The sequence below is a fragment of the Neoarius graeffei genome, chromosome 9 (genome assembly GCF_027579695.1).
Source record: "Neoarius graeffei isolate fNeoGra1 chromosome 9, fNeoGra1.pri, whole genome shotgun sequence".
Lineage (NCBI taxonomy): Eukaryota > Metazoa > Chordata > Actinopteri > Siluriformes > Ariidae > Neoarius > Neoarius graeffei.
In genome coordinates, this window is record NC_083577.1 from 65,661,669 (window position 1) to 65,689,576 (window position 27,908).

Sequence of the window (27,908 nt, forward strand, 5' to 3'; positions counted from 1 at the left end):
GGTTCTCTTTATCTACTTTTAGGACTTGTGTGAAAATCTGATGATGTTTTAGGTCATATTCATGTAGAAATATAGAAAATTCTAAAGGGTTCACAAACTTTCAAGCACCACTGTAAGGACAGTTATAGAATACACCAGCCATTATACAGTATGTATAACAGATTTATGCCCCCGAGTCTATAAAATAAAAAAAGTAAAAATAAATTTGATATGTAATGGCAATTTCAATAACTGCAGTATGTATGTACAGCCAATATGAATGCATGGATGGATGAATAAAAAACATGATCCTAACTTGTTACAACAGATACACAAAACTGTGAGTAACTTCAACATTTTAAATATAGAATTAGAAATAGAATAAGAAAACCTAATCCCAGTATTGTGTTGTAATGTATGTTTTTTTATTTCTCTTTTAGACATGGTATTGGATCAAGAGGAAGCATTAGGGGAGCTTAGTGAAGAGGTGAAAAAGAAAATCCGAGAGGCCCTGCTCAAGCAGCATCACCATCAAAACCAGAAGAAGCTGGCCAACCGTATTCCTATAGTACGCTCTTTTGCTGACATCGGCAAGAAACAGTCCGAATCTAACTCTATGGACAAGAACGGTATGCTCTACCCAAAACGGAGTCCTTCTATGTACAGAATTCATATAGTTTTCCTACCACACTTAGTAGTAGTAGTATATAAAGGAAAAAGTTGCAGTAGTCCCTAAACCATATAATTAAATTCAGAAACCCAGATACTCCAAATCTGAGAGGTGTTGGACCCTGTTCTGGCAGCATAAATTAAATACTGCGTATGATGCACCACTACAAGTTAGAACTTTAAAAAGGGCAGACCACACAGAGAGTATAGATGCTATTGGCCTTCTGTATGGAGCATATTTTACACAAATACCTGTTTTTTTTACTATAAATATTTGGTTCATATCTCAATTAAATATTTAACAGTTATTCCAAAAAATCGAGTATCAGCAGACACTAAGTAATCTGTTGCATCCACTTGAGCCTACAGTGGTGCTTGAAAGTTTGTGAACCCTTTAGAATTTTCTATATTTCTGCATAAATATGACCTAAAACATCATCAGATTTTCACACAAGTCCGAAAAGTAATTAAAGAGAACCCAGTTAAACAAATGAGACAAAAATATTATACTTGGTCATTAAATATATTTTTTGGGCTTTTTTCACCTTTATTGGACAGGACAGTGTAAAGACAGGAAATGAGCGGGAAAGAGAGACAGATCAGAAAATGACCTCAGGTCAAAATCAAACCTAGGTCCCCAGATTTATGGCATGGCACCTCATCCACCTGAGCCACGACACCCCAACTGGTTGTTTATTTATTGAGAAAAATGATCCAATATTACATGTCTGTGAGTGGCAAAAGTATGTGAACCTCTAGGATTAGCAGTTAATTTGAAGGTGAAATTAGAGTCAGGTGTTTTCAATCACTGGGATGACAATCAGGTGTGAGTGGGCACCCTGTTTTATTTAAAGAACAGGGATCTATCAAAGTCTGATCTTCACAACACATGTTTGTGGAAGTGTATCATGGCACGAATAAAGGAGATTTCTGAGGACCTCAGAAAAAGTGTTGTTGATGCTCATCAGGCTGGAAAAGGTTACAAAACCATCTCTAAAGAGTTTAGATTCCACCAATCCACAGTCAGACAGATTGTGTACAAATGGAGGAAATTCAAGACCATTGTTACCCTCCCCAGGAGTGGTGGACCAACAAAGATCACTCCAAGAGCAAGGCGTGTAATAGTTGGCGAGGTCACAAAGGACCCCAGGGTAACTTCTAAGCAACTGAAGGCCTCTCTCACATTGGCTAATGTTAATGTTCATGAGTTCACCATCAGGAGAACACTGAACAACAATGGTGTGCATGGCAGGGTTGCAAGGAGAAAGCCACTGCTCTCCAAAAAGAACATTGCTGCTCACCTGTGGTTTGCTAAAGATCATGTGGACAAGCCAGAAGCCTATTGGAAAAATGTTTGTGGACAGATGAGACCAAAATAGAACTTTTTGCTTTCAATTACGCCTTTTCCACCAAATCAGATCCAGGGCTGGTTCGGGGCCAGTGCTTAGTTTGGAACCGGGTTTTCTGTTTCCACTGACAAAGAACTGGCTCTGGGCCAGAAAAACCGCTTCCAGGGTAGCACCAGCTCTTTGCTGGGCTAGAGGAAAGAACTGCTTATGTCAGTGGGGGGGGGGCGGAGTTGTTAAGACCAACAACAATAGCAGACCGCGAGAGGGTGCCATTTTTAAATAAGCGACGAGATATCATGGATGCAGTAAAGCAGCAGTCATCCATTATTGTTGTTGTTGTTGCTGCTTCTTCTTCTTCTTCTCCGTGTTGTTGTTTCTTCGATGTTCGCGCCAAGGTTTATGCAAACGCAGCGACGTAACTGATGTATACAGTGATGTAATGACGTGGCTTCTCTTAGCACCCCAAGCTATGGAAAAGCAAACTGGTTTTCAGCTGGTTCGCAAGTTGAACAAGTTGTGAACCAGCACCAGCACTGGCCCCGAACCAGCCCTGGATCTGATTTGGTGGAATAGGGGCAAATGAGAAGCATTATGTTTGGAGAAAGGAAACCACTGCATTCCAGCATAAGAACTTTATCCCATCTGTGAAACCTGGTGATGGTAGTATCATGGTTTGGGCCTGTTTTGCTGCCTCTGGGCCAGAACGGCTTGCCATCATCAGTGGAACAATGAATTCTGAATTATCCCAGCGAATTCTAAAGGAAAATGCCAGGACATCTGTCCATGAACTGAATCTGGGTGGGTCATGCAGCAAGACAATGACCCTCAGCACACAAGTCACATCACATCACATTATCTCTAGCCGCTTTATCCTTCTACAGGGTCGCAGGCAAGCTGGAGCCTATCCCAGCTGACTACGGGCGAAAGGCGGGGTCATTCTACCAAAGAATGGTTAAAGAAGAATAAAGTTAATGTTTTGGAATGGCCAAGTCAAAGTCCTGACAATCCAATCGAAATGTTGTGGAAGGACCTGAAGCGAGCAGTTCATGTGAGGAAACCCACCAACATCCCAGAGTTGAAGCTGTTCTGTACGGAGGAATGGGCTAAAATTCCTCCAAGCCGGTGTGCAGGACTGATCAACAGTTACCAGAAATGTTTAGTTGCAGTTATTGCTGCACAAGGGGGTCACACCAGATACTAAAAGCAAAGGTTCACATACTTTTGCCACTCACAGATATGTAATATTGGATCATTTTCCTCAATAAATAAATGACCAAGTAGAATATTTTTGTCTCATTTGTTTAACTAGATTCTCTTTACCTACTTTTAGGACTTGTGTGAAAATCTGATGATGTTTTATGTCATATTTATGCAGAAATATAGAAAATTCTAAAGGGTTCACAAACTTTCAAGCACCACTGTACAAAACAAACAATAACCGTAATTAAGAACATCTAACAATTAATAAATTCTGTGGAATGATAATCTAACATGTATCATGGAGAGACGACTTACAAATGTTGAGTTGCTCAAGTAGAATGAGCTGGCCATGGTCTCTACATTATGTAGATACACATTACCATCCTTGCTTTTGTGGAGATATTCACTGTCTGTCAGAAAGCAACATAAAGATAATATCACTGCTATAATATCTAACACAGCAAAGTGTGTGCCCGATTACTGGCTTTAATCCATAACTCAAACCATTCTTTCTGCATAGCCATATATTTGACAGTTATTCTACAAAATCGAGTTGTACATGAGCTGATAGCCGACGATGCGCATAGCGCTGAGTAGGCTAAAGTCATGTACGACGAGCTTGAGTAGAATAACTGTTTTATTCTATCCACATTCAGTGGATTTTGAGAAACAGAGCATTTTTATTTTTTGCAAATTTGATAAATAAAAACTTTCTACAAAACGTCCGACAAAATCATTTCCGCTTAGAATGTAAACAAACCGGTGAAATGACAGGGGCAATTTGTGAAAAATGCGATAATAATTTTTGAAAAATAAAAAAGATACATGCTTACCGCCCTGCGATAACCTGGCGACTTGTCCAGGGTGTACCCCGCCTTTCGCCCGTAGTCAGCTGGGATAGGCTCCAGCTTGCCTGCGACCCTGTAGAACAGGATAAAGCGGCTACAGATAATGAGATGAGATGAGATACATGCTTACCACCAAATACTTTTATTCCATGTTGCGTTTTTGCATTTTTGGGGGTTTTGTTTTCAAGGAGAGTTTTTATTTCATCCTCAGTTGGTTCAGCAACACACTCTGCCGTTTTGTTTTACTCTACTCATGGTATATGAGCTGATATCCTAATAGTAGAGTAGCCAATCAGAGCACGTGATTGCTCATATTCAGTGAATGGGTGTATATATAAAATACAGAACCCCTTCCTGCAGTCTGTCTGGTGCGTGCGATTGCTCATATCCAGTGAATGTGGATAGAATATTTGCATAGGTCCCTTGTATTGCACTTTTTAAGTAAAATTAATTCAGTGAGCTGGCTTCTTCTGAAGCTTTTTTTGGATTTGGTAGTGAGGGCTTTTTGCTGTAATAAAAATTAATTTACCCAAAGTAATATTTTGGAAGATAGTCTTTAAGACAATCAAAGATGTATTGCTCGAGAACACGGGGATGGAAATCAAAAATCCTTCATGAATGATGTCTTTTTGATTGAGACAACATATGTTACAATAGTGTCCAGGAATTATTGTTGTCAGTAGTTAAGCATTACTATTACTTGTGTTTGCTGCTATTCCCCTCTGTTTAGTCCTCTCATTCAGTGTTTCAGTGTCTCTTCCTCCACTCTTCTTTCAATGTGTGTCTGTGTGTGTGTGTGTGTGTGTGTGTGTGACAGGTGACTCATCTTTCTGTTCAGCCCTAATGTCTTCTCTTTGGGGTTCATGTAACTCTGATGGGAGGTGCAGACAGGTGTCTTCCTGCTGGCCTCAAAGCTGCACTTCCTGTGTCTCCATCTCGTCTTCACTCCCCAAATCGTCCACCTCTACCTCCACCAACCAAGCCCCCACACACATCTCAGTGCAATCCCCACAACAGGCACACACTGACCTGGATCCAGGCAACTTAGACTTGACTTTCCTTTCTAGCGCTTCCTAAAACAAGACTTGAAAAGGTGGTTATTTATTTATTTATGTTATTATCACTTAAACATGTATGGACATTATGGATGAAAGCATGCGCTGTTGGAAACAGAAAAGAAGCAAAGGGAAGGTGAATGTGGCGGTAAATGTACAGGGCATTGGCTGTAAATTGGTTAGATAGAAATGGAAACACCAGACAAATCAGTCTTTATTCGATTCTGGTGTAATCAAATGGGAATTTTGATCAGGCTTCAAGAAGAACAGACCCACTCTTGTGCTGAACAGTTGGAAGCATCTAATGTAGATTGAAGGCCTCACTTGGCTCTATCAAGAGAATCAGCCTCCTGCTGAAGAAAAACGACAACAAGATGACTCAACAGACCATGCTACTCTACTTTCTATGATTTGGCAGAATAGAGTAAACAGCCGGACGAACATAGGTCATGCATCATTTCTATATTATTAAAGACAAAACCGATTTTATTACAGTAAAATTCTGTACTTAAGTAGGCTCGTTATCTAATTGAAGAAATACTGACCCAAACAGAATCATTAAATAAACCATAATTTGGAAATTAATAATTAAAACAGTAAAGTAAAACTGTCATTTTTTTATGTATTATAACCTGAAGTACTAATTATTGCATGGACTTGCTGCTTTAAGTTTAGCGATTGATATTCTCAGAATCCTTAATAAGAAAAGTAATGTTTCTAATTGCCTTTTGTCTCATATCTCATATCTGTTATTTATTTCATTTACTTTGAGCGCAATTATAGCATTTTAGAGAAGTTTAATCAATTTTAATTGTGTTTTGATTCCTATTTTCTGTGATTATGGTCCATCTGTTATTTACATGTTATATTTAATTGTAGAGATTAAATCTAATTTTCCTAAAAGCGCTGATTAACATGACAAGAAATACTACATTATTATATGATAAAAAACAGATTTCAAATTCATAATATTTGGATGCAGTAGGGGTGGCATGGTGGTGCAGTGGTTGGCACTGTCACCTCACAGCAAGAAGATTCTGGGTTTGAACCTTGCAGACGACTGAGGCCTTTCTCTGCGGAGTCTGTACATTCTCCCCGTGCCTGTGTGGGTTTCCTCCCACAGTCCAAACACATGCAGATTAGGTCAACTGGCTACTCTAAATTGCCCATGGGTGTGAATGTGAGTGTGAATGGTTGTTCGTCTCTGTGTTAGCCCTGTGTCAAATTAGCAAACTGTCCAGAGTGTACCCTGTCTCTTGCCTGAAGTCAGCTGGGATTGGCTCCAGCTTCTCCCACGACTGATGGATAAGCGGTATAGATAATAGCAAGTTTGTTCTCAAGTTGCCTTTCATCATCCTTTCGCCACCTTTTAAAGACTTGTGTTTAGGAAGTTGCGAGCTTTTCTTCAAGACAAGCAAACACATGAAGAGCACCAAACCTCTTTAGCTGATCAGTTTTTTTTTTTAAATTTCTCAGTTCTTAACTGTGAAAACATTGTGAACATTATTAGTAAGCTAATTTATGTATAGTGCTGTAGCAAAAAGCCACACAGGAACAACAACCCAAAGAAAAGGGGCAACTAATAAACAAAAAAAAAAAATCTATTCACGCAATGCAGGACACACTTACTCCAAATTAATGAGGTTTGGTGCTACTTCCTGAATAGCAGACAGCAGACGTAGTTGCTTTCAGGCTAGAATGCTGAAGCCGTGACTCAGAATGGAATAAGAGAAATAATCTCATTATTCTTGCTGCAGTTACTGTGTATCAACTAAATGTGCATTTCTTTCTTTCTGCTTTCACTGTGGTTTATTTAATGTTTGCAATAATTGATGTAGTGGCAGATAAAAAGGTGGAACAATGTACTGCACTCCACAATACCATTCTGACCTCCATCATCCATTAGCATCCATTATCCCTTTCCATATGTATTAAATCAGCAAAACCTGCCAATGCTTAATACACCTTAGCAGAGCATCAGTTCATTACATACCTATTTTCAGTCTCTCTCTCTCTCTCTCTCTTTGAGCAGTTATCTGGACAGATGCATATCTACCGGTATTCATTACTATATTTCTTCACTGTAATGCTGAGAGGCTGGGAGGTTCTCTGCTCTGGCTGATCAGCACTGGCAAAGTACTGATTGATTGCTTCAGCTGTAGATGCTGATAGTTTATGTGTGCAAAGCAAAGCTTATATGTCTGACAAGTGTTTCGTGTTATGATTGTGTGCACAGGCCAGATGATCCTTCCTCAGACCCAGACTAGTGCACATGACCTCAAGCCAGAGGTCACAAGAGACTGCAGTAGTGTGGATTTCAGTAAGGTAAGAGTGATGGGAAGTTAGACTTTGGAGCACAAGGAAATGTACCAGACATTAAAAGTGCCAAATTGGATTAACTGAACCTTTTCACTAGTGTTTTCATTCATCGCTATGCAGACAGCGTGCCTACATACAACAAAACTTACATTAATCATGTCACAGCTAACTGCTTGCTGTTCTCCTTGGTGTCAAATAATACTGATGAAACTTTGTACACTCTTGATATCAACCAACTTCATGAACTTGCCTCATCCAAGAGGGACTCCTCATTGCTTCTCCTAAGTTCTAAATTAAAACTTTTTTGGGGGAAACAATTTCCCAAAAAACATTTTTAAATAAAATACACTTGTTTTAATTAAGAACTACTTATTAAAACATTTTGATTCAGGAATAAATTTGTACACTCATCATCATCATCATCATCATCATCATCATCATCATCATCATATTCCCTTTGTGGAATGTCCTTCTTAGGGTGCTTCTGTCTTGGTAGGAAGAATCCTATCGAGCAGTTGCAAGGAGATTTATCCATCATTGTACGTCTTATCTGTTCTGTGTCTAAACCCAAAAGTTTTTAACATTTTGACCACTTAGGCCCTGTCCACACGGCAACGGATTCAGGTGACTCTAATACAATTGCTTATCGTTTAGGCCTGGCGTCCACACGGCACCGGCGTTTTGGGTGCCCAAAATGCAATCTTTTTGAGAACGGGTTCCAGAGTGGAAAGATCTGGCAACGTTGCCATTGTGAAGTCGTCTGGATGAGTAGAACGGATTTGTTTACAATGACGTCACAACCACATGACTGTGAGTGCTTCACGCCGGGTAGAAGTGTAACGAACTCGATGCGAGTTGTCAACAAATCCTATAACTTGGTTCATGAAACGCGCTTACAAAATATTTTCACTGTGAATATTTGTGTAATGGTGCAAAGTGAGAGAGAGAGAGAGAGAGAGAGAGAGAGAGAGAGAGACTCTGCCCTTAGGGCAGAGTCAATCCCGCCAGCAAAAATAGGGAAAAAAAGGAGCGATCTCACCTCTTCAGATGTTGGTTTAAGTCCTGCAATATATTCCTCAAAAAGGGCGTAGAAGAGCAAATTAATCCATCAACGTGTAGCATTTAATTTATTCCGGACCATTAAAGACGCCGCCTTCCGTGTAGAATCATACGTCATCCTCGCCGCCATATTGGATAGGTCAAAGCGGAGAATAAAGATTCATGTGCTGCGTTTAACTGTACCAACAGGGTTACCGTCCAAACGAGATCACATGGGATTACCTTTCACAGGTGAGAAACAACAAATTAATCCATCAACGTGTAGCAATCAATTTATTCCGGACCATTAAAGACGCCGCCTTCCGCATAGAATCATACGTCATCCTCGCCGCCATATTGGATAGGTCAAAGCGGAGAATAAAGATTCATGTGCTGCGTTTGACTGTACCAACAGGTTTGCCGTCCAAACGAGATCACATGGGATTACCTTTCACAGGTGAGAAACAACAAATTAATCCATCAACGTGTAGCATTCAATTTATTCTGGACCATTAAAGACACCGCCTTCCGCGTAGAATCATACGTCATCCTCGCTGCCATATTGGATAGGTCAACGCGGAGAATAAAGATTAGCTGCGTTTAACTGTACCAACAGGTTTGCCGTCCAAATGAGATCACATGGGATTACCTTTCACAGGTGAGACTGGAAAAATACTTTTCATTGTATTTGGTCATTATAATGTAATTTTACAAACAGATTTTCCTGACTTTGTGGCTAATATGAAGTCTCGTGCATAATAGTTTATGCGCATGCGTCCTTACTTCTTCTATTGTTCTGGTGTCTCCGAAGGGACCGTCTTACAGCGCCCCTAGAGGTGTGGCATGTGTATTGGTTCGTTTTCAGCAAGCGTTGCGTTGCCATATGGACCTGATATTTTACTGATCGTTGCCCATTTGGACGCGATATATTTTTAAATAACATCTCGTTGCCGTTGTTGTGTGGATGTAGCCTTAGAAGATCTCGAACAATAGTTGTTTTGGGAGTTTATTGTAATGCTATTCATGTCTTTCATAATGCACACTGGCATGAACTAAAGACATGAATAGGGTTTTTAGCTTATCAAACAGTGTTTTTTTCTCTACAAATTAAATGAAAATAAGGATTTGGAAGTTTCACTGTTATTCAGCTACTGTTATCCTGACTCACACTTTCAACCTTGAAGTAGTAATACATTACATTACATTACAGGCATTTAGCAGATACTCTTATCCAGAGCAACGTAACACATCTTCCATTTTTTCTGAGCTCTCTGGGAAAAAAGCACAAACTAAGGCTGTAAATATAATCATACGTTTATGAGATGTGCATGTGTTGTGGCCCTGCTGTCCCTATAGATAGACCTGCACTTCATGAGGAAGATCCCACCTGGAGCCGAGGCATCAAATATCCTGGTAGGAGAGCTGGAGTTCTTGGAGAAACCTGTAGTGGCATTTGTACGTCTCTCACCTGCTGTCCTTCTCAATGGCCTGGCAGAAGTTCCCATAACCACCAGGTGACTGATGTTCTGTGTCTCCATCTTTAACCTTTAAACTCAGTTTTGAAGCATTGATCAGTAATGATAACTGTAGCTTACTTAACTATAACTCCTTGTTACTAAGTTTTAAATAAATAAATATTACCGAGGGCTGTTGCCACCAGAATGTTGATTATTGTCTTTTAGTATAAATATGGAGGTGATTATAGGAAATCATGCATGCTGATTAGTCAAGAGACTCTGACTATTTCTCAATAATCACCTCGAGTGACTCGGCAAAATGGCTGCCAATGGCTTTGTCACTGTAAGTGAGGAAGAATTATAAATTATGAAAGAAAATGCTGTTCCTAAAAGCAGTAAAGATGCTACGAAGTTTGGTCTAAAACTATTTAAAGGTAAGGTCAAATTGTGATTTATTTTATCTATTTCAAAACAAAGTATTTTATGTGAGTCGGCATAGATAAGTGACACAAGCCTGCGCGCATTACGTTTGCATGCCGCTTTTGAAGTTTGAAATAAATAATTTTTTAATACAATTTTTAAAATATTTTTTGAAATAATCATCTGTGTATTTATACTAAAACAATTATCCACCTCAGGCTCAGTGAATATTGATGAAAACATGTTAAATAACATTTATTTTTTCGCGGTCCAAATCTTGCGCTCTGATTGGCTGGCGAGCGGGTCCGTATCCTACGGTACGGACCCCGGTTATGGACCCCGGTTATGGCGAACCGCTCGTTCACAACAACAGCAAACATAGTAGAAATTTTTGTCAACATTTATCTTTTTTTATAAGATTCAAGATGTCTTTATTGAAATTCGCAGTGAAGTCGCCACTGAATTGCTTTCAATTTACAGACTTAAAGGTTAAAAACTTATACGACTAACGATATTGCACATCTCGTAACATTTGTGATTAAAAGTAGCAAGATTCTTACACTATACCGCTTACACAGAATGATTAACACATTCATAAAATCCACATAACTTAAATAAAATATGTATACATAAGATTTATTTATAAGATTATCAAAAATCTTATAAATTTTTGCCAGCATTTCTCAGGAGAATAGCATTAATTTTACAGCATGGATAGCGATAACGACAGTGTTCAGAGTGAAAGCGAGTTTTACTACCCTGAGGAAGAAGAAATAAAAGAAAACATTTCAGGAGAAAGCTAAAAACCTGTAATTTGCTAACACCGAGCAAAAACATGGCTGAATCCTGAATGACTCCTATTTGTATAAATAGGGGACTACATAGGCAGCAAAACGTAGTTTTTTTTTCCCTGCCATGGAAGTGCACTTGTATTGAGGTTTTTCACCCACGTGACCAAGTCATGTGAGGCTGCCATTTTGGACATCACGGCTCGAATCAGTTTGAATGCGAGGAAGGCGACAAATGAAAAACATAAAAGAAAAAGGAGCGAGATGCAGAAAACACCTTCACTATCCAGCGACGTAGGGCATTTACAGGGCGAGCAGAGGGAGAGGTATTTGCAAAAATTGAGGTTAGCAGGCTTAGAGAACGACGTTTAGCTGCTTCCACCAGGATTGTTCACTGACGTACGGAAGTACACGAAGCCCTCGTCTTTACCTGACTTCGGCCCACATGATCTGTATACCTATGTCGTTAAAAACCCATCGCCATACACAGGTATTGATCTGAAAGCATATAAGAGTTTGGATGCCTACAAATATTTTGTGTCAGGCTGGGTAACATGCCTACATCAGTGGGTCATCCCTGGAGCCGGTGGTCGCCATCTTATTACAGCTAAGGTTTGTTCACATTTTCATTTACTTTCGGTCCTCAGGATAAACAAAATGTTATTAAATGTCACTGAAATAACTTCTTAGTCTGTTGAGACATGGCCAGTTATAAATTTGCTGTTACCAGGCAATGACCAAGAACTGTATTATTAGGGTCGGTGTCTGTGTTGTAGCAGTGTACTAGCAGCTAGCTGTTAGCACTAGTTAATGTCAACAACATCATAGCTGGTATGTTACTGAAGCAATGTTTACGTTCAGTCATTTGGATGACTGTTAAAACCTTTCAGTCTCAAGTTTTTCCTTTACTGTATTTACTAGTTTACTGTAATTATGATCCGGCAGCTATTTACACCGGATCCAGTGTAAATAGCTGCCAGAGCGCGCTCCGGCTTGCTCCCCCTCAAATTAAGCAGCGTGCTCCGGGAGCAAGCCGGAGCGCGCTGCTTAATTTGAGGGGGAGCAAGCCGGAGCGCACTCCGGAACCTCGGCCGGAGCACTCCGGGAGCAAGCCGGAGCGCGCTCCGGAACCTCGGCCGGAGCACTCCGGGAGCAAGCCGGAGCGCGCTCCGGAACCTCGGCCGGAGCACTCCGGGAGCAAGCCGGAGCATGCTGCTTAATTTGAGGGGGAGCAAGCCGGAGCGCGCTCCGGCAGGTATTTACACTGGATCCGGTGTAAATAGCTGCCGGATCATAATTACAGTAAACTAGTAAATACAGTAAAGGAAAAACTTGAGACTGAAAGGTTTTAACAGTCATCCAAATGACTGAACGTAAACATTGCTACAGTAACATACCAGCTACTATGTTGTTGACATTAGCTAGCTTGACCTTCAAAATGGCGGACACCGGGGCGTCACGTGACCCTGTGACATCAGATGAAAAACCTCAATACCGAGGAGGAAGCCATTTGCATTACAGCCGTGAATGAGGATTCAAAATGATGGCTCAGCTCGGTTTTCCCTTTCGGGCGCTCTCGTTTTCTGTTAGAATTTAGTAAAGAAGCAGCCTGGGTTAGATGCCTTGTTCAAGGGCACTTCAGCCATTCCTGCTGGTCCAGGGAATCAAACCAGCAACCTTTTGGTCCCAAAGCTGCTTCTCTAACCATTCGGCCATGGCTTCCCCTCCATGATCTTTTCAGGATGTCATCATTTTGGTGAAGTATATTTATGATCTCTTGATGCTGACGTGTCAGGTTAGGTAGAAATTTTGGTGAAAACCAGATCTTGCTTTGTTTTGTAGTGTTTAATAAGGCCTTTTTATCAAAGGAGTAAATTTGTCATGTCAAGAGAACTGACCTCAAAACTAGATGGGTGTGTCATGCCGTATCATGTGGCATGCTGCTGCTGATTAGCTGCATGGACCTACAGCAGAGGGTATCTCTGCCTACAGCACTGAGCTCATTTCAGTTAGCCCACTGCTGGGTGTTTTTTTTATTTTTTATTTCATTTTATTAATTAATTAATTAATTTATTTATTTTTGTACAACTGCTAGTGGTGGGGCGACACGGTGGTGCAGTGGTTAGCGCTGTCGCCTCACAGCAAGAAGGTCTGGGTTCAAGCCCCGTGGCCGGCGAGGGCCTTTCTGTGCGGAGTTTGCATGTTCTCCCCGTGTCCGTGTGGGTTTCCCCCGGGTGCTCCGGTTTCCCCCACAGTCCAAAGACATGCAGGTTAGGTTAACTGGTGACTCTAAATTGACCGTAGGTGTGAATGTGAGTGTGAATGGTTGTCTGTGTCTATGTGTCAGCCCTGTGATGACCTGGCGACTTGTCCAGGGTGTACCCCGCCTTTCGCCCGTAGTCAGCTGGGATAGGCTCCAGCTTGCCTGCGACCCTGTAGAACAGGATAAAGCGGCTAGAGATAATGAGATGAGAACTGCTAGTGGTGCTGTTACACTCGGTTTCAAAGAAAATTCCAAATAATTCTCTTTAAAACACTTATTAACTGCAGAGAAGATGATGTGCATTCTAAAAATATCTAAACATACTATTTATTTGTTTGTTTGTTTTAGCCTTTGAAAGGGGGTGTGTTAACCCTGATAGCCCATAAATATGATCCATTCCTGACTGTAACTGTAAAAATGCAGTTAAATTAGCTATTTATTAGCTTTATGTGCTCTGACAGAGCAAACAAAAGATGTGGAGATCTCCACATTTTTTTTTTCACTTCGCTTGTCAAATGTACTGATGTGGGAAATGATGTCATTACAATTTGCAAGGGACCACAAAGGAAACAGAAATTGCACTAGTAACAGTATCGTATCATTGAGAAGTTAGACAGCATTGTGGGTAATGTAGGAAACTGTTAACCAAAGGGAAAGTAGATCTCTCTCTCTCTCTCTCTCTCTCTCTCTCTCTCTCTATATATATATATATATATATATATATATATATATATATATATATATAGAGAGAGAGAGAGAGAGAGGTTTTTATCTCTGCTGAAAAAAAATCCTCGGGGACAACCCCGTCAATAAAACAAACAAACCAAAAAAAAAAGTTGACATGACAGGCATGTTGTGACACAGTTTTCTATGGTCTACACTGCACTCACTTTCAAAATGACCCGAAGTGGCAGCTTTGATGTTCACGAACGTCCCCAGCAAATAGATACATTGTAGATAATAACAATATCTTTGCGTTCTATGCAGGGATGCAAACAGCGCGCCTTTTGGCGGATGCCGCCTTTTTCACGGCCGATTTTTTTTTTTTTTAGGGGGGGACGTTGGAGTGTCTGATTATAATTTCAAAGTAAATTCTGTATTAAAATTACTAAATAAGCCAATCCGTTACAGTCCATGAAACAGGAAGTATAAGGATGAGAAAAAAACAGTTTAAATCGGAAAGCTGCGCACAATGTGAACTGCGCCATCAGAGCAAACTGTTCATTTAGTATTCATGTATTTTAGTGATTTTCGAGTCACTGTCCATTTAATCCGGAGGGAGAGAAACATCACAGCAACGCGACAAGCAATGCGAACTTTGTTGTGTGTTAGTGTTCGTGTATTTAGTCAGAGAGATAGGAAGATGAATTTACTATCTCTGGTTTAGTGTTCGTTTTCATTTAGTGTTATTCAGTTGATATCATCGGATGTTATTGAGCTGTTAGCCTATTGTTACCTTAATTTTGTGATGTTTCATGATTAAAAAAAAACATCCCCCCTTCTGGTTTTTTGACAAATCGCACCCTGTGTGTGTATATATATATATATATATATATATATATATATATATATATATATATATATATATGTTTGTATGTCTGTCTTTAAATTAATACTGACACGATTGAAATGTGATTAAAACAAGTCCTTCTGTTTTCCTTGTTTGGCATCAAAATCTCTGCAGATATGTGTCACAGATTCTTTTACTTCTTTTGAAAATGGTTAGTTAATAGTTGTTGACAGAATTACAATCTTTATAATTATTTGGATACAGCGAAAAGCTAGGCTTCTTAAAAGGTGAGGTATTATTAACTAATTTATGAAGCAAATTGAAGTATTATAAAACAGCAGGAAGGATCAGATAAATAATAACAAACAGGAAGAGGGTTATTATAGCTATAAAGACCGTGCAGAAAAAGTCAAGAATTGGTATTATAATGGAACGTCACAAAAAGAGGATTCAGGGATATTAGAGTGCTTAGTATTTATACTGTCAAAAATGGGGATACAGTAGGAGTCCATTTCTGTCCCCCAAGGTACAGTCTACACTAATGTACCCTCTAGGGCTCGTTTTTGGACCTCAAGGTAACTTTGTGTACCTTTTTAGGGTCAAACATGTACATTTATGTTCCCAAGCAGTATATAAAGAGTACAAATTAGTACCTTAGAGGGTTCTGACCCAGTGACAAGCCATTGTACCTCTAAAGGTACAATGATGTACTTTATTTCCTGAGAGTGTACAGCTGTCTATTGCTGCGGCTGATCATATTCAATAATTAAATTGATTTTAAAGCAATTTGCATTTCCATTGAATTATAGAACTGCAGATCAGCTCTGCTTGCTGTTCACACGAGTGTCTCTACTGCAAATTAAATTTGCTTCCTGCCTACATGGATTTAATGTGAAGTTTTAAACCAAAGCTAGAACCCCTAAAATTTATAGGAATTGTGCTTATAATTTGCATTGGATCTGCTATGAGACTGCTTATTTATCTTCCTTTTGCAGGTTCCTCTTCATTCTTCTCGGGCCTCTGGGTAAAGGACCACAGTATCATGAGATCGGCAGATCCATCGCCACCTTGATGACTGATGAGGTGTGAAAACTGCTTATTTAACCTTAGGGCTTAGCGGTCACATGCGTGGACAGCACTTTATGGAAATTCGGAACAAGAATCCACATATGTGGAGATACTTTTTCTCTAAAAGTACATCTTATCAAAAGATGATGCTTAGTTTTTATTCTAATCAGGTTCTAATAAGCCCAAATAGCAAAGAGAAATAAAAAATGCATGTAAAAAAAACAGCTTGGGCCTTAGGAGATTAAAAAAAAATATATTCAAAACTGATTTTTTTTAAATTTAAACAAAACACTTATTTGTTTTTCACACATTACACATGAAATCTGTAAGTGTGTTTTGGCTCGATGGACCCACTTCACAAATGCGTTAGAAGCATTTTGTGAGCAATGTATTGGTTGTGACAGAATATATTTCTCTAAGACTGGAGAGAATCGAGGGAGTCTGAGGCCTTTCACACTTCTGCTGATTCTTTCACTCCTTCCTCAAGGCGCTGAGGCACATTTCTGAACGCACATAATGACATGCAAACGCTTGCTCATTAGCTCGAATTTCACTTTTTAGTCTCGCAGTCAGTTACCCTGTTGCTATGGCAACACTGTAATCATGCTACTGTTAAGAGGTATGCTAATATGTACCCTTACCAGCAGTTTGGATTTTGATTTGTGCTTGCTGTTTTTTTTTTTTTTTGCTGCTCTTGAGAGTTCTGTTAATGTGTACTCAGAGCAACAGTTTTCATTTTTTATGGGAAGTGGCTGTAACTGAACAAAGCACTGTGGCATCACAGGTCTTTCATGATGTTGCATATAAAGCCAAGGGCCGCAACGATCTGGTGGCTGGAATTGACGAGTTCCTTGACCAAGTAACAGTTCTACCCCCCGGTGAATGGGACCCATCTATCAGAATCGAGCCGCCGAAAAACGTCCCTTCTCAGGTACGTGTGTGAAGCTGCAGATATATTTAACTGTAGTTAAGTTTGATTTTATTGGGTTGTATATAGATGGGTAACAAATTGTCCTCTGATGAAACATTTCTTTCCTGATGGGAGTGGTGACTCCACCCCCATCCACAGGGCACAAGAGCTCATTGACTGCTGTGATGAGTATAAAAATGAGTATGAAATCACATACTAGGGCCTTCACAGTCACTAGATCTTAACCCACCTGAACACCTATGGGAAATTATGGAGACTGCATCACCATTATCCAAACACCACATGACGGAATCTCTTTTGAAACAATGGTGTTCATCCCTCCAGTATAGTTCCAGAGATGGGTAGAATATAAGGCAAGGTGCATTCAAGCTGTTCTGGAGGATTGCGATGGCACAAAACTTTATGGATTTTCCCTCTTTAATGTGTCACCCATCTGTATATAGTTAATTATAGTTGCAGTTTAATATGAACTGACGGATTTTAAAGTGGATTATGTTTTCTGTCACGATGGAGTAATTGACATTGTCTTTTTTCTTTTCTTTCTTTGTTTCTTTTTTTAATTCTGTGAATGCAATAACATCCTGATCCAGAATAGATGTAGCTGACATGAGTGCTCTTTGTGTGTGTGTGTGTGTGTGTGTGTGTGTGTGTGTGTGTGTGTGTGTGTGTGTGTGTGTGTGTGTGTTTGTGATAAACAGGAGAAGAGAAAAATCCCTGCTGTCCCCAACGGCGAGTTGGCAGAGACTGATGAACATGGGGGGCATGGAGGCCCTGAGCTACAGCACACTGGGAGGTGGGTATGGACAGTGTGTGTGTGTGTGTGTGTGTGTGTGTGTGTGTGTGTGTGTGTGTGTGTGTGTGTGTGTGTGTGTAATTGAAAGTATGTGTGTATCTAGATCGAGTGACTGTGCATTTGAGTGAGGATGAGAAGGTCAAAGCATATGTAAGAGAGAAACGAAAGCATTAAACCTTATAGACTATGGGCTGTTTACTGTATAAAAACAAATGCCATGGCATTGAAATCAATTTTCACAACTTTGAAATGAACTGGATGGACGCCACAGCTGACATTTGGTCACAAAGCCTCCCCCCACGAGTGACAGTTTTCACAACTCGCCTCAACTTTCTCTCCTCTCATCACAACAGCCCCCGTCTGTTCTCAGATCCCTTTCTTTTTCCCATACTTCTGCAACAATCACATGCTAAATGAAATCTCATTAGGAGAATAACTTTCACTTGATTAAATACTGAGATTATGAGGGTAATCCACCACATTCAGCGTTTAAAGTATCTATCAGTATATTTGTGCTAAATTAAGAAGGCCGCCTGAGCACTTACTAATTAACAGTTATTCGTAGCGCCGAGTTATCTATAAGCCACGTACGATGAGATTGAATGGAATAACTGTTAATTTAATTTAGTGAAATGACAGTAGCAATTTGTGAAAAATGCTATAATAATAATTCTTGAAAAATAAAAAAAATATATGTTCTTATCATCAAATACTTTCATGTTTTGGTGCTTTTTATTTGTATCTTTTGGGGTTTTGTTTTCGAGTAGAGTTTTAATTTCATCCTCGGTTGGTTCAGCAACACGCTCCGCCATTTTGTTTTTCTCTACTCATGGTATATGAGCTGATAGCCTAGTAGTAGAGTAGCCAATCAGAGTGCGTGATTGGTCATATCCAGTGAATGTGGATAGAATAATATCACATATACTATATGTGAAGATTTCCCATAATTCACTTAGGCATAATTGTTGATTAAATATTACTGAATTTATTATTATAGTCTATAAGATTTTCCTTTTTTTCTGTCACAGAACAGGCCATGTGTAAATTCTTTAAACGATAATCACAGTTTCAGATCCAGTCTTTTTCAGATAAGATTGTAACCTGTGAAGCACAATAGACAAATCCCTACATCTCAAATCACTTTAGATAGCAAGCTGATAACCCTGCTGACCATTTACTTATGGTCCTGATCATTGTCAATTAGAATTGGGGTGTACATTGTGCAGTAAAATGGGTCTCCTGTCTCTTCATTGTCACTGCTTTATTAGATTGTCGGAGACAAAATACAAAATGCAATATTTATGGCACTGTATTTTATTAACACAGCCAGCAGCAGACATGAATTTGCCTGTGATATTTCTCTGAAATGCAGTAAAGTCACATTTAAAGCAAAATCTTGGGTTATCCACCTTTTAAATCACTTTCTTTAATGTCAGAGGCTCTCACATAGATGTGTCCTTGTATGTTCTAGGCTATTTGGTGGCCTTGTTTTGGATCTAAAGCGCAAGGCACCACATTATCTATCTGACTACACGGATGCCATCAGCCTGCAATGTGTGGCTTCTTTCCTTTTCCTCTACTGTGCCTGCATGTCTCCTGTCATCACTTTCGGAGGATTGCTGGGGGAGGCCACAGAAGGACGCATTGTAAGAAAACATACAACTAATATTGCTTTTGAACCTACTCTATCTGATAGTACTTTCATTTAGACTCTCACAGGCACCAGAGCACACTAAAATGTCTCAAATCATCCCGTAAAAATCTTACTAATTTTTCACATCATGTTAAATAGTGTACACTCAAAAGGCTGTATATGGGTCTGGATAAAAACCCCTCAAATCAAAACTATTGCTTAATTTAAACACATTCACACATGCACTCATCATACTAAAGCACCCAAGTCTACAAACTTCCAAGTTATTTTAATATCAACTTTTATGTATGTGCTTAGAGTGCTATCGAGTCTCTGTTTGGTGCATCGATGACGGGAATTGCTTACTCCCTGTTTGCGGGCCAGCCACTCACCATCCTTGGGAGCACTGGTCCTGTGCTGGTTTTTGAGAAGATTTTATTCAAATTCTGCAAGTGAGGCTGCTTTCATCATTCATAGAATTAAATATTGTTTACAAAAATGGCATATTCCCTCACTATCAGAATTGCACACTGTAAATGGATTGCCATTGCTAGAGATTTGTATACGCTAATACTTAATGTAAATGAAATGCCTTTGGATTTATGCATATTCATAAAGGATCAACCTGACTGCTGTCTCCAATGCTAGAAAAACAGTATGTACTGCTTTCAGCTTGTTTAGAGACAAAAATAATCTCTGTATGTTGATGCATAAATGCTCATATCAGTGGTTTATGGGATATTTTCATTAAAATAATGAGGATAATTGATCACAGTGAGGTCTAATGTCATCCAGGTTTGTCTGGAGTGATGCTGAATGACACACCAGTACAAAGGTCTTTTTGAGAGCGAAACCTTACATGCCAACTCATAATTTTTTGTGAGATTAGTTATATTATGCTCACAACACAATACATTGTTCTCTTGCTTTGTTTCAGGGAGTATGGATTGTCCTATCTGTCTCTGAGGACATGCATTGGTCTTTGGACTGCTTTTCTCTGTATGCTGCTGGTGGCTACTGATGCCAGCTCACTCGTTTGCTACATCACTCGTTTTACAGAAGAAGCCTTCGCTTCTCTCATCTGCATCATTTTCATCTATGAGGCTCTGGAGAAGCTGATACACCTCGGCGAAACCTACCCTTTCAACATGAACAATAACCTTGAAAAACTCACCACCTATTCGTGAGAACACACACACACACACACACACGGCCAAAAGTTTGTGCTACAGTGTCTTGCAAAAGTATTCATCCCCCTTGGTGTTTGTCCTGTTTTGTTGCATTACAAGCTGGAAGTAAAATGGATTTTTGGAGGGTTGGCACCATTTGATTTACACAACATGCCTACCACTTTAAAGGTGCAAATGGTTGTTTTATTGTGACACAAACAATAATTAAGATGAAAAAAAAACAGAAATCTGGAGTGTGCATAGGTACTAGTATTCACCCCCTTTCATATGAAACCCCGAAATAAGAGCTGGTCCAACCAATTCACTTCATAAGTCACATAATTAGTTGATTAAGATCCACCTGTGTGCAATCAAAGTGTCACATGATCTGTCACATGATGTCTGTATAAATCAACCTGTTCTGGAAGGATCCTGACTCTGCAACACTACTAAGCAAGAAACATGAAAACCAAGGAGCACTCCAAACAGGTCAGAGACAAAGTTGTGGAGAAGTATATTTCAGGGTTGGGTTATAAAAATTATCCCAAACTTTGAATATCCCAGGGAGCACCATTAAATCCATTATGGCAAAATGGAAAGAATATGGCACCACTACAAACCTGACAAGAGAAGGCCGTCCACCAAAACTCACAGACCGGGCAAGGAGGTCATTAATCAGAGATGCAACAAAGACACCAAAGATAACACTGAAGGAGCTGCAAAGATCCACAGTAGAGATGGGAGTATCTGTCCGTAGGACCACTTTAAGCTGTACACTCTACAGAGCGGGGCTTTATGGAAGAATGACCAGAAAAAAGTCATTGCTTCAGAAAACACGTTTGGAGTTTGCCCAACAGCATGTGGCAGACTCCCCAAACACATGGAAGAAGATTCGTTGGTCAAATGAGACTAAAATTGATCTTTTTGGCCATCATGGGAAATGCCACATGTGGCACAAACCCAACACCCTGAGAACACTATTCTTACAGTGAAGCATGGTGGTGGCAGCATCATGCTGTGGGGATATTTTTCATCTGCAGGGACAGGAAAGCTGGTCAGGACTGAAGGAAAGATAGATGGTGCTAAATGCAGGGCAATTCTGGAGGAAAATCTTTTTGAGTCAGCCAGAGGTTTGAGACTGGGATGAAGGTTCACATTCCAGCAGGACAATGACCCTAAACATACTGTTAAAGCTACACTGGAGTGGTTTAAAGGGAAACATTTAAATGTCTTGGAATGGCCTAATCAAAGCCCAGACCTCAATCCAATTGAGAATCTGTGGCACAGTTGAAGATTGCTGTACACCAACACAACCCATCTAACTTGAAGGAGTTGGAGCAGTTTTGCCTTGAGGAATGGGCAAAATTCCCAGTGGCTAGATGTGCTAAGCTAATAGAGACATACCCCAAGAGACTTGCAGCTGTAATTGCAGCAATAGGTGGCTCTACAAAGTATTGACTTTGTGGGGGTGAATACCTATGCACACTCCAGATTTCACTTTTTTCATCTTAATCATTGTTTGTGTCACAATAAAACAACAATTTTCAGCTTTAAAGTTGTAGGCATGTTGTGTAAATCAAATGGTGCTAACCCTCCAAAAATCCATTTACTTCCAGCTTGTAATGCGACAAAACAGGACAAACACAAAGGGGGATGAATACTTTTGCAAGACACTGTATATAGTTATATATCCAGTTATTCGGTTGATATCTAAAGTTATTACATGGCTTTTCGAATACTGATTCTGATTGGTCAATTACAGCATTCTATGAAATTTTGAGGAAAGGTGGACCATGGGCCAAAAAACAACTGATTAGATTCAGATGCAAGTCCATATACGTATGTGGCTTAGCGGAGGTATTCACTCTACTGAGTGCCCTTCAAGTTAAAAATATGATTTCATAATTAGATTATTCAGTATGCTTTTTATGCTTTTACGTAGTCAAAAGACTTATTTTAAGATGATTTACTAGCAGCCGCAGTTGATGCTATGATATTATAAACTAGTGCTGTCAAGCGATTAAAATATTTAATCGCGATTAATGTCGCGACTGTCATAGTTAACTCGCGATTAATCGCAATTTAATCGCACATTTTTGTCACATGAAAAACCATTGTAATTCTCTTATCAGCATAAAAAAGTGAATGGGCTTGGTTTGTACCAATGTTTTTTTTTAAATTGCAGAGCATAACACTACGGAACTGTAGAGGGGACATGGTGAATAAAAAAATAAAGCGTGGGAACGACTTATAAGATGTGTGCACGAGATATTAATGCGCACGCACGAGTTATAACCCGTGCGCACGCTTTGCGTTAAGGCGTGCGCTCAGGTAATTAAAAGTGAGGGGACGAGTTACTACGGCTCCGTATAACACGTCTTGTCACAGCCACTGCAAAGTCGGGCTGGAGCCGCCGATGGGAAAACGAAACCTAAGCTGAGCACCGTGGCTCTTCGTCCCGAGGCGCGGCAGCGCGAGCTGCCCGCGCTGGTTCTTTGGGGGGAGGGCAGAGGACTCTGGCTGTACGGGGCGTGGCATTACAGTCTAGCTGCTATCGTTTTTCTAAGCAAAGTCTCTGTTCTGTTCCAAGTTCTTGGCAGTTTCAAAAGCTTATGAAAAACCTACATCATGTCACAGAGCGTTAATCTCGCGATAAAAAAATTATCGCCGTTAAAATTGAGTCAAGTTAATGCATTAATAACGCGACATTTTTGACAGCACTATTATAAACGTAATTGCAAGTTATTGCTGTAAACTTATTACATTAAATTACAATTATTTATAACTAGAAGGGCACACATTTGCTTCAAAATATAATCAATTGTTTCGTGGCCCGTGGCCCACCTTTCCTCAGAATTTCATCAAAATCTGTTCACTACTCTTTGAGTTACGTTGGGAACAGGCAAAAAAAAAAAACATCCTGAATGCACATACATATCTTGATTTGCTTCAAAATCTAACCAACAAACCAACAAATCGAGGTGAAAACATAACATCCTCCAACAAAGTTGGTGTTGCTTATAACAATTCTTAGTATTATAACATAAGAGTACAGTAGTGAATTTTACATCAGTATTTTAGTTTTCTTTAATTTTATACCTACTGCATTTTGCAATAATATCAAAGCAATTTTTAGTGTAGCTTACTAGGAACTTAAAGCAATGACAAAATCTAGAGGATTTTTTTTAGACTGAAAGCTTTAGATACTTCTCTATCAGTATGAACAGGAATCTGCACAAAGTAACATGCTACTCATCTTTGAAGTGTGTGTTATTTTTTACATCTGCAGCTGTGCTTGTATAGAGCCAGTGAACCCCAGCAATGCCACCCTGCAATATTGGGAGCAGAACAACATCACAGCATCAGAGATCTACTGGGAGGCTCTGGAAGTGCAGGTTAATATGAGCAGATTAAACCTCAACTTACTGTTTTATCATGCTCATTACTTTCATGCAATTTCATAAACCTTTAATCTTTGACTGTCTTCCTGAAAAGGTTATCTTATCTCAGAATACTCGTACTTTAAAAGTTTCAAAATCCGTGTTAAGAAACTTTAGTCGTACTTCAGGATCTTGACTCAGGAACAGACTTGATCGATGTGAATGCTGAAGTACAGTCGTTTGTTTGAAGTGGCTAATGCTCGAGAGACCCTCCTCAAACATGGATTCATGCTAAAAGAGTGATGTGCCACTGGATGTACTGTATTTGTTTTGACCTTGTCACGTACTCAGACTTCTAAGTCTGAGTACATGACAAGGTCAAAAAATGAGTCAAGTATACAGTGTGGTCCAAAAGTGTGAGAGCACTAATGAAAATGTTTTGGTTTAACACAAAGGTTTTCATTACAAATTATATTATCAGCAACACCTTGAGTGAAAAGCAAAAAGGAGAATCTTAGAAATCTCTACATCAAAAAAAGTCAAAATTCCTCCCACACCAGGACCTGGTCTTCCCAGGTAGTCTCCTGTCCCAGTACTAACCAGTCTTTTGAGGTGCATTGGGTGGTGCCAATCTCCGTTTCTATAGCCTCTAACATAGCTAGGGTTACAGTGGGGGGCTGGTCTTCTGGTAACCATAAGAGTTTGACTGTCTACTCACATCTGTATTGCAGCATGCCTTGCCAGATGGCAGTAGGTACCATTTTTATCCCCCGCTGGCCAAAAGGCCCTAAGGGGGATTATGTCATGGCGATTTCCATCTATCTGTCCATCCGTCCATCCCGGGAAGGGTGCTCACCTTCTGAAATCAACTCCTCTTACAATTTTTGGAGGAATTTCACGAAACTCGGCAGGATTCTTTGTTATATGTTGGTAATACACATATTGCAATTTTGTTAAATTTGGTCACATTTTACCAGAGTTACAGCCCTTGATTAACAAAATTATACTTTCATGAGAGTGTGTTTTCCTTCTCAAATCAACTCCTCTCACAATTTGTGGAGGAATTTCACCAAACTTGGCAAAAGGCCTTGTTATATGACGGTAATACGCATATTGTGATTTAATTTTGTTTGTGAAAATTTTACCAGAGGTTTGACCCTTGATTAAATAACTTGTACTTTGACAATTTCATGAGGGTGTATGTTCTTCTGAAATCAACTCCTCTCACAATTTGTGGAGGAATTTCACCAAACTTGGCAAAAAGCTTTGTTATATGACCATTATACGCATATTGAAATTTCGTTTAATTTGGGCATATTTTACCAGAGTTATGCCCTTGATTATTAACAAACTTGTACTTTGGCAATTTCATCAAGGTGTGCTTGCTTTGTGAAATCAACTTCCCTCACAATTTTTATCCCCCGTTGGCTGAAAGGCCTGAAGGAGGATTATGTTGTGGCAATGTCTGTCGGTCCGTTTGTCCCAGGAAGAGTACTCACCTTTTGAAATCAACTCCTCTCACAATTTTTGGAGGAATTTCACGAAACAGGACAGGATTCTTTGTTATATGTTGGTAATACGTATATTGCAATTTTGTTCAATTCAGTTGCATTTTCCCAGAGTTATGGCATAGTTGCCAGTGGGGGATATTATGCTCTCAGAGCACTCTTGTTATGATGGTCTTTGGCATGACCCGACCGTGAGTAGAACTTGTGATCTCCTGGTCGAGAGGCGGACATGCTAACCACTAGGCCAGCTTGCAGTGAAATCTTTACATGAATTTCAGAATTTCTTAGTATTTGGTATGTCTTCCTTTTTGCTTTAATGACAGTGTGCACTTAAGCTGACACAGACTCCACAAGTTTGTATAAAACCTGTTGGTCCATATTAGATCAAATCCATCAGAGTGTCATCTGAACACATGCTTCAACAGAAGGGATAAGACTCAGGAAAATCTGACCGTTTGTACAACGATGTTAACATGGTCAATATCACAAACTTGCTTACATTTTAATAGTGTTCTAGAAATTGTGCACCATCTTGAATATTGAATAGTCAAGATGTTGCACAGCACATTTCATTTATTTATTTATTTATTTATTTATTTATTTATTTATTTTTTCATTGTGGCCTCAGACTTTTGGACCAATCCACATGTTAAAACAGTCATACAACCTGTCTCTTATGTGAATGGCAGGTCGTCTCAGATGCAGACAGAGCAACAACAGAGATTAAGGACATGTGGCTTGGATTAAACTGGATTAGCCATGCCGAACCACTAAAAGCAAAATGTTTACCTCTGCTTTAGACTGGACATTGCTAATAGCAACCAGACACTTTGCTATATCTAAGATGGATATAAGTTTAAATGAGTCAGAGCAGATTATAGTGTTTTATAAGCCTAAATGCACAAATGTTTATCTTAATAACAATAATAAAAGCAACCCATTATTACAACTGTTTTGTATATTACTGTTCTTCTGGCAAATGAGTAATTTTATTTCTGGCCTTTTAAATATATTACCAACAAGTCTTTATTTGGAATGATTTAATGAAATGTGCATCAACCTCACTATAATTGATTCGTCGCATAATTTGCGAAATTATGAAGCCTCATTAGGTTTTCTAAATTAAGTTAATGGAAAATGTACAGTCAGATTCAATCTGCATATTGTGAAATAACCTTTGTGTTAATGTAGCAAATGAGACTGTAACAACTCATAACCATGAAAACATCTGTTCAAGAGTGAAATGGAAGTTGCACAACACTAATTGTGAATTTGTTCAAACTTACTCAGTTGTTTGCATGTTATTCTTTAAATATATACCATGCATATAGTTTGAAAGTTTTCTTTTACATTATATTGCCTGTCTGTCTCAGGACTGCATAGAAAAGCATGGGGTGTTTGTGGGCTCAGCCTGTGGCCCTCATGGTCCCTACATCCCTGATGTCCTCTTCTGGTCTGTTGTGCTCTTCTTCTCCACTGTGGCCATGTCTGCTTTCCTTAAAGAATTCAAGACAAGCCGATACTTTCCCACCAAGGTACTTTAATAACCACACACTCTCAGTATTGTGTGTGTGTGTGTGTGTGTGTGTGTGTGTTTATATACTACTGAGGACCAAATGTCCCCACAAGGATAGTAAAATCTGACCATTTCAGGAACATTTGGATGGTCCCCACAAGGAAAATCTTGTTGTTGTTGTTGTTGTTGTTGTTGTTGATGATGAACAAAAGAAAATAATAAAAGATCCAAAAAGTTTCCTTTTCATTACTGAGGTTAAGGTTAGGTTGAGGTGCAGGCAGAGCATTAATTAACTGCAATAATAATTACGGTATGTCAATGAAAGGTCCTCACAAGGATAGTGAGACAAACGTGTGTGTGTGTGTGTGTGTGTGTGTGTGTGTGTGTGCTTGCTTGCGTAGGCAGGGCTGGACAGAAAAAATGTGAAGAGACTGGCAAAAATATTGCTTAATTTCTGTTATTATAGGTAACCTCTCTATTTGGAAAAGGCATTGTTTTGTGTACCCTTGATAACAATTCATGAATTGCCTGGCACATTGTTTATTTTAGCTAGCACTTATTTACATTGTCTCAGAGTTAGTGTTAAATGCTAATTTCCTATACCATGTGTACACACGTTGGTCATACTATGAATTACTTCTGTAAATATTTGCATTTTAAATGTCATTCCCTTTTAATGATGTGTGTTAGGAGAGAGAGAGAGAGAGAGAGAGCAAAAGCGGAGAGTGATGCTGCATAGTGAAAGGCTTTTTTTTGTGCACTGGTGCTCTCTAGTGGAACATCAATAAAAATAAAGGAGACCCCAAATGTAGGCTTGATTACATCCATATATTATATGTTCTTATATTTATATATTATATATAACATATTATAAATGATAATCTGACCATATGCTTTAGACACAAACACGCAGGTGTCTTCTAAAACAACCCCTTTACATACACCAGGATACAAGTCAAAAATTCCAGCCAACAAAACATTTATTTGGATAACCTCAGGGGTGGTCACAGGCCAA

The 27,908-nt window shown here is 39.4% G+C and overlaps 1 protein-coding gene across 1 annotated transcript in view; it reads left to right on the top strand.

Moving 5' to 3' along the window:
* The first annotated feature begins 419 nt into the window (after nucleotides 1-419).
* slc4a10b (solute carrier family 4 member 10b) overlaps nucleotides 420-27,908 on the top strand; it is a 37,195-nt gene continuing 9,706 nt past the window's right edge. The window contains exons 1-12 of the mRNA XM_060930108.1: nucleotides 420-608; nucleotides 2,491-2,493; nucleotides 7,337-7,425; nucleotides 9,814-9,971; nucleotides 15,891-15,978; nucleotides 16,748-16,894; nucleotides 17,593-17,687; nucleotides 19,159-19,333; nucleotides 19,639-19,772; nucleotides 20,258-20,503; nucleotides 23,779-23,884; nucleotides 26,751-26,912. Of these exons, the coding sequence (XP_060786091.1) occupies nucleotides 422-608; nucleotides 2,491-2,493; nucleotides 7,337-7,425; nucleotides 9,814-9,971; nucleotides 15,891-15,978; nucleotides 16,748-16,894; nucleotides 17,593-17,687; nucleotides 19,159-19,333; nucleotides 19,639-19,772; nucleotides 20,258-20,503; nucleotides 23,779-23,884; nucleotides 26,751-26,912 (1,590 nt within the window). The 5' untranslated portion in view covers nucleotides 420-421. The remainder of the gene's footprint in view (nucleotides 609-2,490; nucleotides 2,494-7,336; nucleotides 7,426-9,813; nucleotides 9,972-15,890; nucleotides 15,979-16,747; nucleotides 16,895-17,592; nucleotides 17,688-19,158; nucleotides 19,334-19,638; nucleotides 19,773-20,257; nucleotides 20,504-23,778; nucleotides 23,885-26,750; nucleotides 26,913-27,908) is intronic.